Source organism: Pogoniulus pusillus, chromosome 6 (genome assembly GCF_015220805.1).
Source record: "Pogoniulus pusillus isolate bPogPus1 chromosome 6, bPogPus1.pri, whole genome shotgun sequence".
NCBI lineage: Eukaryota > Metazoa > Chordata > Aves > Piciformes > Lybiidae > Pogoniulus > Pogoniulus pusillus.
In genome coordinates this window covers 16,652,748-16,670,469 of record NC_087269.1, presented here as the reverse complement: position 1 = coordinate 16,670,469, position 17,722 = coordinate 16,652,748, and the positions used below count along the sequence as shown (strand labels likewise).

The following is a 17,722-nucleotide window of genomic DNA, read 5'->3' as shown; positions in this document are numbered from 1 at the left end:
ACAAAAGATAACTCAAGCCCTGGAGAATTCCTAGCTCTAATAGACAGTAAATGAAAGATAGCAAGGGAAATAATGGCAGAGAGGTCTGAAGCAGCTTTCCAAGGTCATGCAGCAGAGAAGCAGTGAGTGTAGGCATGGGAATAAGACAAATGCCCTGTCCATGTAATTGTAATGCTTTCCTTACAAAACAGATTAAATTTAAAATGTTCCTGGAATAATAGTGACTTCTGTTCTCATGGAGTCTTAAACTGAGATTATTAATGACTATTTTGTAAGTAGCAATGGAACTCCTCAGAAAATGTTATTGAAACAAGCAGGATAGTAGGAAGCATAGCATGAGACTTTGATCTTTTGTTTTTCTGAATGTGAGTGGGCTCCTGTACTCTGATATTCATACTCAAAGTTACTGTGTTTGCTGCTTAGAAGGCATAACCCAGCATACCATGATTGACTGTTGTTATTCCAAAGAAATCATTCTCTTACATTAGTTGAGAATATTGCTCTTTATGTTGATTTCAATCTTATGGTTTTTAGCATTTGTAATATGACATTGCCTCGGTTCTAGTTTAAATTTCCCAGAGACTCAAATCTAGTTAATAGAACCAACAACAATTATAGCACTCCTTTCCCTCCCCCCCCCACCTTTTTACAAAGAAAAGGAATTGGATGTAGAGAGAAGAAGGTAAACCACACCCAAATAAATAGTGTCTTTTTGATTTGGAAGTTAAAAGAGAAAACTTTAACAATAAATAAAAGATATTTGAGGTAGGGGAGTTACAAAAAGGTATAGCAAAGGGAAAACAAGATACAAAATATGTAGATAAAACCAGATTGAGGGCAATGGGTTTGTCAACCTCGTGGAATGATGGCCACATGGTAAAACAAAAGAGCAGAAGGAACAGGAGTGGTGCTGGCAGGCAGGGAGGCAAGGCAAGAGAGAAAGAAATAGGAAGCTCCTCTGTTTTCATAGGGGGCTAGACAGGAATTGGGAGTGGGCTAACCACTGCACTTGGGGTCAGGTTCAAGATCCACCCTCGGGCATGAGTCGTGAGGACCTGGGGTCAGGGTCAAGACCACTGCCCCAGGAGGGTTAACCCTCTACAGACATTTTAATGTGCAGTTTAACACGTGCAAAACACTGATAATTTTGCTTTGTTGCCAATATTCTATCTTATTGCATCTTAAATATCAGACAGTAAATAAACTGCAAAATTTCTGTCGGTACGTACGTGCTCTTCCCTATTAGTAAGATAGTTGAACAAAATCTTTGCATGCTTTTGTATCTGCTCTGCTGGGATCTGAAAGTCCATTCCATCTCCAAATTTTTCCAAAGCCCATGTCTCACTAACACACATTCCATGACATCAGACATGGATGAAAATTCCACCATAATCAGAGAACTGAAATGTAAGCCAGCTATCTATCACATTTAATTAGAGCAGTCCCTGCAGAGACTATAAAAATCTCTGGATTTGGACATCTCTAGAAATTTAGTTTCCTAAATTTTAGTTTGGACTAGTACCTTTCAAACAAGTAATCTGACTATTTATCTGATTGACAAAAAGGTAGTAAGGGACTCAATGTAACAAACATGAAGGTCAGTATCTTCCTTTTTTTAATATATATATATCACTGTAAGTAGATTTCACTGGAGATCTAATAGACTGCAAGCTTTTGCTCAGCTAATATAGTAGTCTCATGTGCTTTTTCCCTGTGGAATATGATTCAGTATGGGCTATGATATACAATAGGCAGCAACTCCACTTGGAAATCAGTTCCTTGCTTTAAAGCAGAAAGATTTTATCAAAAAGAGTGTCAAAAGCAGTTTTCTGTGAAAATCCAGAGCTGTAATTAATGGCAGCATTTGCAGGGAATGTTTTGTACAGGGAATAATGAATATTCAAGGATATTTAATTGTTTATTTAGAACAGATTAATGAGCTCTGCAAAGACAGGAAAACACTGAAAAATGCAAACTAGAATGATAAAAATGTTTTATTTTTTATTTTCTTATCAACTGGTGACAGCCTGTAAGTTCCCCAAGGATCAGTTCTGGGCCCAGTCCTGTTCAATATCTTTATTGATGACCTGGACAAGGGGATTGAGTCCAGCATCAGTAAGTTTGCAGATGACACCAAGCTAGGAGCAGGTGTTGATCTGTTGGAAGGTAGGAGAGCCCTGCAGAGGGACCTGGACAGGCTGGATGGGTGGGCAGAGGCCAATGGGATGAGATTGAACAAGGCCAAATGCAGGGTTCTGCACTTTGGCCACAACAACCCCAAGCGGCGCTATAGGCTGGGGACTGAGTGGCTGGAGAGCAGTCAGGAGGAAAGGGACCTGGGGGTACTGATAGATAGTAGGCTGAAGATGAGCCAGCAGTGTGCCCAGGTGGCCAAGAGAGCCAGTGGCATCCTGGCCTGGCTCAGGAACAGTATGGCCAGTAGGACAAGGGAGGTTATTCTTCCCCTGTACTCAGCACTGGTCAGGCCACACCTTGAGTACTGTGTCCAGTTCTGGGCCCCTCAATTCAAGAGAGATATTATGGTGCTGGAGCATGTCCAGAGAAGGGCAACAAAGCTGGTGAGGGGCCTGGAGCACAAATCCTATGAGGAGAGGTTGAGGGAGCTGGGCCTGTTTAGCCTGGAGAAGAGGAGGCTCAGGGGTGATCTTATTACTGTCTACAACTACCTGAAGGGGCATTGTAGCCAGGTGGGGGGTGGCCTCTTCTCCCAGATAACCAGTAATAGAACAAGGGGACACAGTCTCAAGTTGTGCCAGGGTAGGTATAGGCTGGATATTAGGAAGAAGTTCTTCACAGAGAGAGTGATTGGCGTTGGAATGGGCTGCCCAGGGAGGTGGTGGAGGCACCGTCCCTGGGGGTCTTCAAGCAAAGACTGGATGAGGCACTTAGTGCCATGGTCTAGTTGACTGGTTAGGGCTGGATGCTAGGTTGGACTGGATGATCTTGGAAGTCTCTTCCTATCTGGTTGATTCTATGATTTTATGATTCTGTGTGACTCTCTTTTCTCTGAAAGCTGCCCTCTTGCTGTAAAAAAGGCGCTAGTACCTTTCCAAAACAGCAGTAGTTCTGGTATATGCAGACATATTCACCACAACAGATGATTATTTGGTGTAGCTGTTGTGGGGCACTCCAAATCCCTAATTTCCTCCCCCCCTCTCCCCTTTGTCTCTGGAGGTTTGAATGGGGGAAGAAGAAGGTGCAGGAAACAGCTTTCCTCCCCTCCTTGCAGGCTCGAAGGGGGAGCATTAAAGGTGCCTTTTCCCCACGTGTACTGACTGATGGCAAAGCCCACACTGTAATCAGCTGTTGACTGGCTGGATTCTTTGCACCTAGTATAAATGGCAAGGGGATGCCATCTAGGAAAAACAAAAATAGAGTGAGGAAAACAGTGTGGAGTTCCCACCTTTACAGAATTCCTGCTTTGAGAGTTCCTGCTTTTGTGAACGGCTCCCGCTTTTGGACGGCTCTCGTTTTTGCACTGTCCCTGCTTTTGGGTGGTCCCCCACTTCTGCACCATTCCGTGCAAGTTTGGCAAGTCCTTAAGCCCACTTGAGAGAGAGCTGCCAACAGCACCTGGACCTGGCTTCTCTTGGACAAACACAGCGCAGCCTGACTTCCTGCTCACTGCCTGAGCTGCGCAGCACGCCAACACTTTAGCTTCTACCCTGTGCTGCTGAGGCAGTGGTTCTCCACGAATCTTTGCCTCGTGGAAGCTGTGACACTTGGACTTTTGCCACATGGATGAACAATGTGGATATAACTTGCAGTTTCAGAGGCTCTACTGACAGAGAAATTAATGACCTTAGCCTTTCCATTTTGCAGGGGTGGCTTGTTTATGGTCTGTGCCTGTCCTGTGCACAAGAACATCCAACAGGAAGGCTCTGGATGTGGTTTAGATACATACTTTGAACAGAGGAAGTTTCTTCTGAAAACAGTACACTCTCACCCATCTCTGAAGAGCTCACTTGATTTTGAAGCCTTGTAAATTTTTGAGGGTCTGTGCAAGGTTTCATTAGGAACTCAGATTGTAGCTGTTAAACACCCACAAGCCTCTTAATTCTCCAGTTATTCATATACTTCCCTCAATCCCACTAGCACTTGTTCTCTCCCAAAATGTAGGATTCTACCATGAGGAAGCAAAAAAAAAAAATGTTTCCCTTCTCCACCATTATGTGATCTATCCCTTGCATCTTTTAGAAGAATGGCTGATACTAAGAAGGATATGTATATTCTGGGAAGCAGACTCCAAGGGTGCATCAGTTATATATAAATAGAGCTTGTTTTGGTAGCTTTTTTTTTTAGTAATGCAACCTCCAGGCAGCTTTGAGTGCAACATCAAATAAACCAACCCATGAATAGCTGAAGAACAAGAAAAAAAGTGTTTTTTCTCTATGCATTCATCAGCCATCTGAAAATAGAAACAGAATCATGGCATCAACCAGGTTGGAACAGACCTCCAACAGACACCCAGCCAGTCAACTAGACCATGGCACTAAGTGCCTCATTCAGGCTTTTCTTGAACACCTCCAGGGACGGTGACTCCACCACCTCCCTGGGCAGCCCATTCCAATGCCAATCACTCTCTCTGGGAAGAACTTCCTCCTAACATCCAGCCTACACTTCCCCCAGCACAACTTGAGACTGTGTCCCCTTGTTCTGTTGCTGGTTGCCTGGGAGAAGAGGCCACCCCCCATCTGGCTACAATGTCCCTTCAGGTAGTTGTAGACAGCAAGGAGGTCACCCCTGAGCCTCCTCTTCTCTAGGCAAAACAACCCCAGATCCCTCAGCCTCTCCTCATAGGGTTTGTGTTCCAGGCCCCTCACCAGCTTTGTTGCCCTTCTCTGGACATGTTCCAGCACCTCAACATCTCTCTTGAATTGAGGGGCCCAGAACTGGACACAGGACTCAAGGTGTGGCCTGACCAGCGTTGAGTACGGGGCAGAATAACCTCCCTTGACCTACTGGCCACACTGTTGGTGATACAGGCCAGGATGCCACTGGGTCTCTTGGCCACCTGGGCACACTGCTGGCTCATCTTCAGCCTACTATCTATCAGTACCCCCAGGTCCCTTTCCTCCTGGCTGCTCTCCAGCCACTCTGTCCCCAGCCTGCAGCACTGCTTGGGGTTGTTGTGGCCAAAGTGCACAACCCTGCACTTGGCCTTGTTAAATCTCATCCCATTGGCCTCTGCCCACCCATCCAGCCTGTCCAGGTCCCTCTGCAGGGCTCTCCTACCTTCCAACAGATCAACTCCTGGTCCATGGCTACAAGTTCAAGAAGAAAGTGGTTTCCAATATTGCCACAAACTCCTATTTGATTGCATCTGAAAATGCAGTGGTTACATGCTGACTTGGTGCATTTCTTATGTTTGGACACAATATGAAAAATTATGATAGCAATTCACAGTGATTTAGCAGATCTGCATAGAATATGGAAAGTCTGTCTCACAAAAGATTTTAATTTTTTTTAAAAGTCAAAATATTTCCCCACATTTGACACAAATAAAAGATGATTTTTACAGTACCTGGGAAATTCCAAGGGGTTAAAAATTGTGCTAGATAGTTGTTTTTTTTTTTAATGAACTCTATCTTTTCACCCTACTACAAAGAAATCATTCTTGAATTAGAGCACAAAGTAACCTTTCTAAAAAGTATACCAAATAATTTAAGCTTTTATTAACCTTTAACTTTTTTTTCTGCACATCTCCCATCCCCAGGACGCCTTTGAGATAATGGCTGAAAGTTATGAGTTCAAGGAAAATGAAATATTCTGCCTGGAATTTCTGAGAGCAGCTTCTGTGATGAAATTTCTTCCATTCCCAGTAACCAGGATGAAAGATATACAAGGGCTGCCCTGCATGGGAGACCGAGTCAGAGATGTCATTGAGGTAACATCTCTGTGTTATCTGCCAATTGATTCTTTTACAAATGTACTTCTAGAGGTCACAGAGTGCAACATCGACATCTGTGTATTTACACAACCTTCTAAGTTTCTTGTAGCATTACATTGCCTTGTTTGTAAAAAGACAATGATTTCTGGAAAGCTTTAGTAGTAACATAAGGTTCTGTCATGGAATCACTGCCCTTAGAAGTGAAGGTAATTAATGAATACATCTAAATTAGTAAGTAATGCAGTAGCATCTTTGTAAGTAATTCAGATGTGACAAATTGACTGTTAATAGTTTTGTTCATGTTAACTTCTGCCCTTGACAACCTCGCTTTGCTTACTTGAATGCTTTATTAGAAATTCTATTTTTGCAAAACTGGTAAATATTTTAGTACTTAAATGTTAAATCCTCCCTTGCCACAAGTTATAGCAGAGCCTTTTATCTGTGTGATGGATGAACTTTACATTCTTAGTGGAGCCTTGAGTATCCCTTGCATTTTTGTTTAATTCTTAGCCTTTGCAGGCCTCTGTATTTCAGGTCCTGTTTTACTAGCAAGAAGCTGATGAGAGGGTCTCAGCTGTCTGAAGAGGTCATTGCTGAGTGTTGTGATTCACTCTGGCTCCTTGTTTGCCTCACTCCATCAGTTAAGAATGTAGCTTTTGAAGTGCTCTTTGTTCCTACTACCTGGGGACTGGAAATTCAGTTATGAAAAAATAATTACTGGGGGGTCTAGGGGTGGGGAGCTGGGTGTTACTGGTGGGGATTTTTTTTGTTTCTTAGTTACTATCAAAGAGACTGAAGCAACTGCACACTCAAGAAAAAAAAATCTTACAATGCTCTTACTTTTAAGAAAAATGAAATCTATTTTTCAGGATAACTTATTGATAGCTTATAATAAAGATCTGCTTTCTGTTTGTGAATTTATGAGTAAATAAGTACTGTGGAATATGTTCCATGGTCACAGTTTCTGCTTCATCCTTGAGTAGATTTACAAGTAAATAAGTACTGTGAAATTTATTCTGTGGCTCCAGTTTCTTCATCCTTCAGTACTTTTCTTTCTCAAAAAGGATTTCAGAATTTGATCCCCATGCAGAACAAAACAAAATGCTCACTAAGGATGCTCTTCATGTTTTTACAGGCTGATAAGACTTTCTCTTAGATCAGTAAATCTTAAAAAAAGAAAAAAAACCAACAATCAAATATCAAAATTATTGTAAGTAATGTTTTTTTTTATTGTTTAGGGGATTATTGAAGAAGGAGAAAGTTCTAGAGCTAAAGAAGTGTTAAATGATGAGCGATATAAATCATTTAAGGTAAAGCTTTTGAGGCTTGTTGCTGTTTAACACTGCATATGTTTTCCTTTCTTTAGTAGATCTTAGACATTGTCACCAATTTTATTGGAAAGGAACATCTAATAGCAAATATAAAGACTGAAAATCTTCAATAAAGACAAGGCAAGAGAGAGAAATTGCGACACAGTAAGGAATAAGGATGAAATCAGTTACTTCTTAAAATTAATGTGATGGATACACTTCTGCTTTTAAGCTTGTACTAACCCTTTTTTCTTCTGAAAGTGAATGTAATGCGTATTCTTTGTTGTAGGTTTAACCCAATGTTTGGTTTATTTTCTCCTCAGTTATCTTTATGATACTCTGAATTAGTTGGGGCCATTAATGAGGCAGGAATTATAAAATATGTAGTTATTTTATTTCCAAAAACCTCTGCCCACAAACCATATACAGACTAGTTAAATTTGGGTTCTAATTTGGTCAGGAAAATCTTGACAAGGACACTTAGAATCATAGAATCATAGAATCAGCCAGGTTGGAAGAGACCTCCAGGATCATCCAGTCCAACCTATCACCCAGCCCTAACCAATCAACTAGACCACTTATGGGTGACTTAGTAATTTAGGAGAAACAGAAAATTGGAAAAGGTTTAGCCACAACGTGGCTTTGCCCCACTTATTATCAGGCAGCCTGGAGCCCTGGGGAAAGTCTGTTCTACTCACGGTGGTGGAGTAGAAATTTCAAGATAGTCCCTGGCTGCTTTGCGGCAGCATTGAAACTGCTTGGCATGTTCTCATGAACGGTGGTGGTTTGCAGCAGAGGGAGGTCCTTCCACCAGGAATTCAGGATGTGGTGGTCCAAAAGCAGGAACCACGTGCTTTTTGTTCACCTTTCCCCAAGATGCTCCTCAAGGTCTGCGTCAAGGTCCGCTTAGATGTCCCTTCTGGTAAACTTAAAGCGCTTAAGTTTCCAGATAGTTCACGTCCAAAACATCAGGGCTAGTCTGGTCAGGAGCACAAGGCAGAGCAGAACATGTCCAAGCCAAGAGCCGTGAGGGTGAGCATGTTGTCTGAGCAGAGCAGAACAGAACACAACACACTGAGGCAGAGTAGTGAGGCAGAAGCAGCACAACTGCCTGCAATTTAGCTTGATTTATATTATAATCCCAAGTGCAATGGCTCCTTTGTCCACAAAGATTCATCAGTTAGAATGCCATTTGCAAAACTGACCATATTAGGGGAAACCATAGCTTGCTTACCTTTATTTGGGCAAGACACAAGTTTATAAACACCTGTGAGTACCTGCTTATCACTGTGGGAGGGAACATAATGGCCCAAGCTTTTGTTTTCCTCCCACCCTTGCTTCTCCCATCAATAGAAGGGTGGGGCAAGCCAGTATATGTTTTAGGCCTATTAGCCTTCCATGACACACTCCATCATCTTATACTGCCATTAAGAAAATACCAAGTGAAGAAGATGACTCGGATCTGTTTCAATTAACTTTAGTGTAAGGCAGAAGGAAGAGGACTGGAGACAATTTTTTGTTAGGCAGGCTGTAGATTCAGAGTCATGATCACAGTTCTTTACCGTTACAGAGAATCTAAACCACACAAACACTGCAGTTCCCATTTCTTAAATTCTCATTCTATTCCCCATTGGAAAAATATTGTTTCAATTTTATCTGCAGTTTTAATCTCTAAAAATATCCTGTTTGTGCCTTCAGAAATTAAATCAGAGAGTAAAAGGAATGGGATTGTTTAATTATCCCCTGAATTACTCACTTTTGCTTCACCTATCCAAAGGCTTCCCTGTTCTCTCTGACTTGTAATACAGATATGAAAGGATGTTCAGTGCTAGTGCTTGATGCACTTGTAGCAATGCTTAGAGAAGAGGTTTGGATTTACAGGTATAGCAGGATTCAGGAACCAGACTTCCTTGTAACTGGTAATAAAGATTGAGGATCAGGCATTAAATTATATGCATTAGAGTTTAAGAAAAAAAAAAAAAACGAAGATCAAAAGAATAAAATAATCAGAAGAATCTATAAGAAGACATGATCTCAAATATCCTCTTATGGGTTAGAGTACAACCCTCCCTCGATGACATTATAAACCTGCCCCAGAGAGAGTAAATTCACTACAAGTCAGAATTTGGAAAGTCAGACAAATGAAATTGTATTTTTACAGCTAAACTAAACATAACAGTATAGACAAAACAAACTATTACAGACTACAGTAACATTAGAGAAGATGAGGATGGGGTAAAGTGGTAGCAAAGCGGCAGCCAAAACAGTGGTGGGGGAAGATAGCAACAGGTGCAGCAAAAGCAGTAAAAAGGGAAAATGCAAGCTGTGCTCCTAAATCTATTCTCCAGTGAAATTATATTAACTTATCCATTGTTGCTATTTAGTGGCCTGTCCCTGGCATGTTCAACTCTTTACCCAGAGACTCCAGTGCTTTTCCATTTTACCATCAGTGTCTCTGTTCTTCCTTTTTTTTTTCAATGTCTGAGCCTGAAATCTAGCTTGAACAGCCACATATCCTTTATGCCTTGTTTCACATGCTGAATAACAAACTAAATTATGTGACTCCTGTTGACTGAGCACACTGTCCACATTTTGGCTGGACAGGCTGTAGCCAGTTCTTTCCAGCAATTTTTTAATGTGTTTTTTAGAAAGTCAAGAAGAATCCTGTAACATTAGTGAATCCCCAAATTATACTGTTTAACGTGGTTCTGGCGACAACTGGAAATCATTCAGCATGACAAAAAAGATCACCACTAGCCCTGGGACCACAGTTATCAAACAAATGAAAGAGTGATTTGCCATTGGAATGGGCTGCCTAGGGAAGTGGTGGAGGCACCGTCCCTGGAGGTGCTCAAGAGAAGACTGGATGAGGCACTTAGTGCCATGGTCTAGTTGACTGGCTGGGTGTGGGTGCTAGGTTGGACTGGGTGATCTTGGAGGTCTCTTCCAACCTGGTTGATTCTATGAAATGATAGTCTATATTTTAGATGTAATGCTCGTGACTGACACAGCCAGTTTACCTGCTTAGGGAAGTGGGTCCTGCAGAGAAGAAGCTCATGTAGATCATCCACGCCAGCTATGAAAGAACAATGCTCACATACACAATTGAAGAAATAGGTGATCTGCTCAGCACACTGTGCTCTTGGCAGTGTCTCTAAATTGACATCTATGAATATACTGCATAACATGAAAATAAAAAAAATGTGGGGTTGTGTTGTTTGGGCTTTTTTTTTTTCTTTAAACATTTGAACAGTGGCACAGAATCCACTTTTTAAAAATTTTCTATTGCAATATAAATTGTCTTGGACTCTTTATAAACCTAGCAATAGACCCTTCTGAAATTCTTTTAGCACTACCAAAACCAGTGAAAGACAACAGGTATTAAAAAATCACCTTCTTTTGTAAGCACCCATGATTCAGACAAAAAACAGGTAGTGTCATCCATTGTATGCAAAAAGTAGGGTAATTCCCATTTAATATTGTCCAATATATTAATTTTTCTCCCTTCTTTACCTTATTTGCAAGGAATTAACCTTCTTTAAAAAAGATATTATTTTAGAAAAAACACAAACTAAAGCTAGCAGGGTTGGAATTCAGAGGCTGTAGATTCTGTGCAAAACAGCAGTTATGTCTTAGCTACTCACTGAATTCAATGCAACTACAAAGAAACTATTGAGAGCTTTAGTATCAACAAACAACATAAAGAATGTGCTTTTGGGCAAGCATGAAAGTTTTCTCTCTTGCTTTCATGTCACTGTTCATCTCAGATATTGATCTGCTGAATAGTGATTGCAGTGTGACATTTTTGCTTTCTGTCCTTTCTTGGGAAGTAAGTTCTTGTACAAAATTATTTTTTTAATAAACAGAGTACAGTAATACTAAAAATGCAGAGATTGGTAGCTTTGGGCTTTTCCCCCTCCACACAATGGGCAAAACTGTGAAATCTTGTACTCCAAATAAAACATGAGAATTTAGGTTGGCACACGTAAGGGTTGAAGATTTGCAAGGCTACTTATTACAGGGAAGGGGGAAAAAAAGTACTACTTGAATTTGAATCCCATTTTGGAAAACAGTATTCCCCATGGCCACCAAATATGTGTTTTATATAATGCAGTTTAAGAGCAGATTATGTACTTACCATCTGTTTCTATGCACCATTGAGACCCACTGCCCTCAGTGCAGAATTTCAAGGGTTCCCACTGACTACATATTTCTAGAGTGCTGCCACAAAGTTGTGTGTACAACAGAGAGCTGGTAGCACATGCAATATGAAATTGTTAATATCAGTCAAACTAGGAAGATAATCTTGACACATCTTTTATTCTGTGAAGTCAGTGTAAGGGAATCCAGTTACTTATTGTGAAAAATAAAACCTGGTATCCTTACTTCAAACCTTAGTGGAAAGTGTACATTTAGGTAAACTGCATAAAGATTCTAGGGCATCTTTATGCATCTTTGTTTAGATTTCACTTGATGAGAACTGTGCATGTGTATAAACAATTGTCTGTTCAACATCACTGCGCAAAGAAAGGACCTGAATCTGTGTTTGCTTTAGCTGTTGGATTTATCTTCAATGTGAGATATACTCTGCCCCAGTGCTTTTCCTCTGTGAACCCTTATTGTTGCCTACTTATTGTTAATTCACTGTTCCTTCAGAAAATGCTGTAATGTGTGTTCTTCTACTGACCTTAGCAATTTACTTCAGTCTTCGGAGTGGGAGTGAAGACTTCCGAGAAATGGTACAGGATGGGTTTACGAACTCTGGAAGAGGTGAAGGCTGACAAGACCCTGAAGCTGTCAAAAATGCAGAAAGCAGGTAAGGTAAAAGTCCTATAAATCCTTGTATCTCCGTGCTCTAAGAACTTGATAACAGAACCACAGGAGGCAAAGTTCATTTCTACATCTATTTTCTTGCTGCAGTGTCAAAAAGATTTTTTATTAATTATTTCGCATTGATTTCTGTGGTATTTTAAATTTATTAACTTAAAATAATTGGCCTAGAAATTAACATTTAAAATGACATCTTTGAAAACATATGAATATGCCTTTTGGGTTTTTTTATTGCTTACACAGATATTCAATGAGATCTGCTCTTATACACAAAACTATTAATAGGTCATTATTGCATAGGTCATGAAAAAAATTGCAACATTAGGGAAGTCCAGAACTACTTATCAGAGGCAACCTGTCTTTTCAAGACAACCCTACTTTAACAGTAAATCAAGGTTTCTAATGAAGTACTTAGGAAATTACTTCCATAACCCTACTATGTTCTTAAAGTGCTAAACATGGTCAAATGAATAATGTTTCTTCTCCATAGATGGGATTTTTTTTTTACTATAGTTTCCCTAAATATAAGAACTAATTTAAACAAATGAACCATTGACTTTAAGAAAAGGAAATTATATAACAAAGGACAGAGATGAGAAATTCTGTGAAAAGGAAAATGCTGCCTCTTCGTGATGGTTTGGGTGTTACAACCCCCCCCACCCCACACACACTTTAAAAATCACCCAGACTAGACTCAGCTGGCTCTGGAAATTGAATGATGCTTTTATATTTACAGCTTAGCACAATATGCAAGCAGATATTTACAGTAGATACAGTTATATACAGAAATATACAAGTCAAAGGTAATACAGAAACACAACAGCCCTCCCAGAAACCTGAGTCCCCAGGAGGGGCTCCCAACTGACTTTCCACCTTCTCCCACCTCTCTACCTTACCCCAGATGTTGCCTTGTGGCCAAGGAAGAATGGAGGGTCAGCCAGGGGGGTTAGAAAGCTGGTGGATTAATCAGGTTAGGTTAGAGAGTAAAGAATTCAACCCACGGCCCAGACAGAGAGTGACTCCCTTATCTATGTTTGGATTCTTGCTTTTATACATCTCAGCAAGCCTATGAGTGAAGTAGACATCCCCACTGTTTCCCTTTCACAGCCTGTGATCTAGTTCTACTCACCAAACAGTCTAGCTAGCTTCAAACTAGTACACTCTTGCTTGCAATCCCCCAAGCCTAAGGTAGAAAACTGACTCCAGGAATGGTGAAGAGGAAGGAAAAGACTCATGAAGAGAATCAAAGTGTATTTCCTCTCAGATATCCTGAAACAAACCTATAGTTCCTAGTTTAAGGTTGATCATTTCTTAATTCTTGCCTTTTTAGACGGAGTTTCTTTGTCCATGGTATGAGTTGTGTGATTTTTCATCTTGGTCAGAGGTAGCTATTTCACACCACACTGTAGATTTTTACAGTTCCACAGAGTGATCGGCACTATTTTGCCTTCTGTTTTCAGGGTTTCTCTACTATGAAGACCTTGTTAGCTGCGTATCTAAGGCAGAAGCGGATGCAGTAAGCTTGATTGTCAAGAATGCTGTCTGTATGTTTCTACCAGATGCTTTAGTTACCATTACTGGTGGTTTCAGGAGGTGAGTGAAAAGAAATAAGATCACTTGACTGTTTCATTCATGTTCACACAAAATGTTGATTCTGCCTTGGAAAAATCAAAAAAGCTTGGTGGGAAAATATCAGTTAATTTTCAGTGGTTGGTTTGGGTTGCTTTTGTTTGTTTTTGGGTGTTGGTTGGTTTTGTAGGTTTTTTTCTCGTCTGTTTTTTGTCTGTTATTTTTTTTCCTCTTAAAGAATCCCATGACATTCATATCACTCTGTTTTGTTGCTGTAGATGACTAATTTGCCAGAACAAAATCTGAGAATAGCTTGCTGGAAGAACTTTTAGGTAACCTACTGTACTTGAGCATATTTTTTTCTCTTTTAATGCATCTGAATTCCCAAGGCTGAGATTACTGTAAGGCTGTGCTTGAAGGAAAGAAACAATAACTTTAAGGGAGTCTTGGTGGTTTGATTTTTGTTTTTTTTTTATGAGAACTTTGTAGTGTTAGAAGTATTCTTTGCAGTAAGTAATGGCTAAAATGAATATGAAGTACGGACTAACCTGAATGTATGCTACCCTCTGTATAGACAGGGTGATACCAGAATCTCTTACCTGGGTAGTTTCTGTTCCTAAAGATTTTGTGTCTCACTCTGTGAAACCAAAACCAAAAGAGTTTCTCTAAACATACACAATTAATTCTTTCAATACTTCAAGAGCTTTCCTAAAGCCACACAGCAAACTATTGAGTCAGGGAATCATCTTCATGAGTACCAGATTGCTTTTTCTGTACTCAGTCCTCTATTGTATCACCTTTTATAATACATACCCTGGTTATAAAACAAAACAAAACAAAACCCTTTACTCTGCACCTTAAGTCTCCTGCTATTTCGTTTGTGTAACTTTGACTACATTTTTAATTAAAAAGTGTGGTTCAAAACCACCTGAATTTTCTCTTATAACTCAAAATGTATGGTTCAATCACTCTTGTGACACAAAAACTGGTATAAAAGTGAGAGAAAAATGTTAATAATTAATGTATTACTTGTGTGATTTATTATTGTGAGCCTCAATAAGCCTTGCACCAGTGCAAAATTAAGACCTTCTATGATTAGTAATTGCTGTATACATGGACAGTGATTGTAATGCACATATTTTGTGCCTTTTCTACAATCTTATGATACTTATTCCTTCTGAGTCTCATAATTTCTATGAAACAATACACTTAACAAGAAGCATTAGGCTCATTGGAATAAGAAATGCTTAAATTCTATATTCAGACCCTTGAGTGTTGTCATCCTGTGAGTCCTTAGTTTAAGAGCTCTATAATTGCAACCTGTTCACACTGTTACAAATCAGTCAGAAACATTGTGTTAGTAACAGACCCACAAAGTGTAGAAAGCATTTTGTTGTCTATCTATTGAGGCCTATCAGGTTGACTGTAGATAAGATGAAGTATTGAAGATGTGGAAAGTGCAGTATGAAGCATGCCATGGACAATGTTATCAAAAAGAATGAATTTGCCATGCAGTCTGAGTCAGGAATTGGTATGGCATTATTTCCATGCTCAGCTTCTTTTTTAATTGCAGAGATTTAACACTGATTTTTTCTGAGATGGGAAGTAACAACTTGTACTAGGAGAAGCTAATGAGGATGAAGCTTCCCTTCCAACATCAACTTAGAGATACCCTGGAATGGAGAAAAAAGAAACTTTATTTTAGTGTGAGACGTCTGTGATAGTACTGTGCTTGTCCCAAATGTATCCAAGGCAAAAGTGTAGTTTAATCTAATGTATTTTATCATTTTTAAACGAGAGTTAAACAGAAGACTTGATTTTTTTTTTCCTAGTTGTTAAAAATGCAATTTTACTCTATTAAGAAAATTAAGTGTGGGGTTTTTTTCAATAGTAATAGAACTATCTGTTCTCATACCTATAACTGCATTTTACAGCAAATGTGATTCTTTTGAGCAAAGTGTTAATACTATTGTTAGCAATATTGGCATTGTTGCAGGATTGTTTGTAATGACAATTAGGGAACTTCATACTAGATTTCTTGGCAGTGAAACTGAATGAGTTCACCTTCCTCCTGTAGCACCACAGTGACTTCCAGAGGTAGTCATGAGCTGAATCATTGTCAATGCCTTCTGCAAGACTCTGGGGTTTTGCTAACTTGATTTTGCTACTGATACTTGATTTTGCCACAAGAGATAGAAGGCTTCCAAAAAGCATAAATGTTTGGAGCAAGCTTATACTATATGTAGTTTATGGCTTCAGTCTGTACTGGTTATTTATATCTCAATACACATGCCCACAAAACCCAAATTGGACTATAGAAGTTCAGAAAAGGATCTGGAATGAGAATTGAATAAAGTAAGAGGAATAAATCATCATGCTCATTAATTGCTGAATATGGCTTTCTGTTAGCCTTTCTGTGTGCTTTGCCTGTATGATTTCCAAGTGATTTACAAACTAAAGTTCATTTTTCTTCTGTTCCATTTAGTTGTGGAAAACAGTTTTGGTCATCTTTGCAGCAGGTGGTATTGTGTTGCTCTGATCTGAGCACTTGGTTGCTACATCCTTGGTAGGCTTCACTTAGGCATCCAGTTGGTCCTGTGATTTCAGTTTGACTTCCTCAGATGAGATTTATGTAATCTTAGAATAGTTTTGTTTGCTTTCCCCACCTTTACCTTAAAATAAAGTGAAGTAGACTGAGGAGACACTTCATTTTAGATAAGTTTTCATACTGCAGTTTTTAAGAAGGTGTCTAAACGTCTTGGGTAATGGATTAAGCAAAATTACTAGCGCTTATTTTGTGTTGTCTTGGTGGGAGGCTAATTCCTCCATCCTGCATCAGTCTTCAGGAAAGTTTTTTCTCAGAAGCTCTTATTATTGAGTTTTGTTCTAACACGAATCTACTTGTAGATTACTATCTCCATGCTTGAATTTTGTATTATCATTTAGAAATCAGGATCTGAGGCTCTGCAACATTTGAAGATAAGGATTGCTAATAGAAAAACAAGGGAGAGGAAAGGACAGGGTCAATGTGTCAGTCAGGCAGCACTGCCATGCGGTTGTATATTATTACAATTCAAACTTTGCTGTGTGCAGTGACATTTCCTACAAGGCAAAGGAATGCATAAAGGAATGACATTGGACAGAACTCTGGTCTTTCCTGTTGTATATCAAGAAAGTAATTTAAAGATACCATAGCAACTCTCTATGAGGCAGGGGTGTTATGCAACCTGTACAGGTCTGCTGGAGACCAAGCAAGTGGTCCCTGAAGCACAGGGACTTAATTACTGTGGCACTGCTTGTATCCCACCTCCTTTCCTGGGTGCTGTTCTACCTCGAGCTGTGTCCGGGAGCTTGGTAGCTACTGTTAAGGGTCTTGATATCCTTACTTTCAATATCAGTTGTGGCAATACAAAGTGCAGAATAGCTGTGGGAGTGGAGGAAAGAAGAATAATAACAGGCAGATGCTGACCTTGGTTCTCACAAGCAGCTGGCTAACTTATCTCAGAAGGGATAGATAACGGACACCTCGTTAATGAGGAAAACAAGGCGTGGTTTATGCTGATGGAGTGGGTTAGCCTTGACTAATTATGCTAATGTGTAGGTGTGTGCCTTGTGGCATGAGGGATATATTGCAAGCAAAATGTTCAATAAACATCTCTGGCATAATTCACATTGAATCGTCTGGAGTCCTGCATGGCAAGGTGTGATGGTTTGGATCTTATCTGCACCCCCACACTTTTGTAATTGCCCCAGCTAACTCAGATGAGACTCCAGGAATATAAATGAAGCTATTTATTTATAGCAGCACAATATAAGCAGCTATTTACAATATATACAGTTATATACAGAAATACACGAAGGATAAGTAATACAGAAGCACAACTCCCCTCCCAGAAACCTGAGTCCCCAGGAGGGGTTCTCAAACCACCCCAGCACCTCCCCCAGCCCCTCTCAACCTTATCCCAGTTCTCAGAAAAGAATAGAGGTGCAGCCAAGAGGTTAAGAAGGAAGGTTAGTGGCAGTGAGGTTAAGGAGATGTGGCTAGGTCTGAAGGCAAAAGCAGAATGAAAAACAAAATGGAGAATGTTATGTAATGTTTACT

General features: G+C 39.9%; 1 protein-coding gene across 1 annotated transcript in view; it reads left to right on the top strand.

Annotated features, from left to right (window-relative positions):
- The window catches only part of DNTT (DNA nucleotidylexotransferase), a 125,333-nt gene that overhangs the window by 15,598 nt on the left and 92,013 nt on the right, over positions 1-17,722 (top strand). The window contains exons 4-7 of the mRNA XM_064144663.1: positions 5,738-5,908; positions 7,150-7,221; positions 11,914-12,037; positions 13,512-13,644. Coding sequence (XP_064000733.1) covers positions 5,738-5,908; positions 7,150-7,221; positions 11,914-12,037; positions 13,512-13,644 — 500 coding nt within the window. The remainder of the gene's footprint in view (positions 1-5,737; positions 5,909-7,149; positions 7,222-11,913; positions 12,038-13,511; positions 13,645-17,722) is intronic.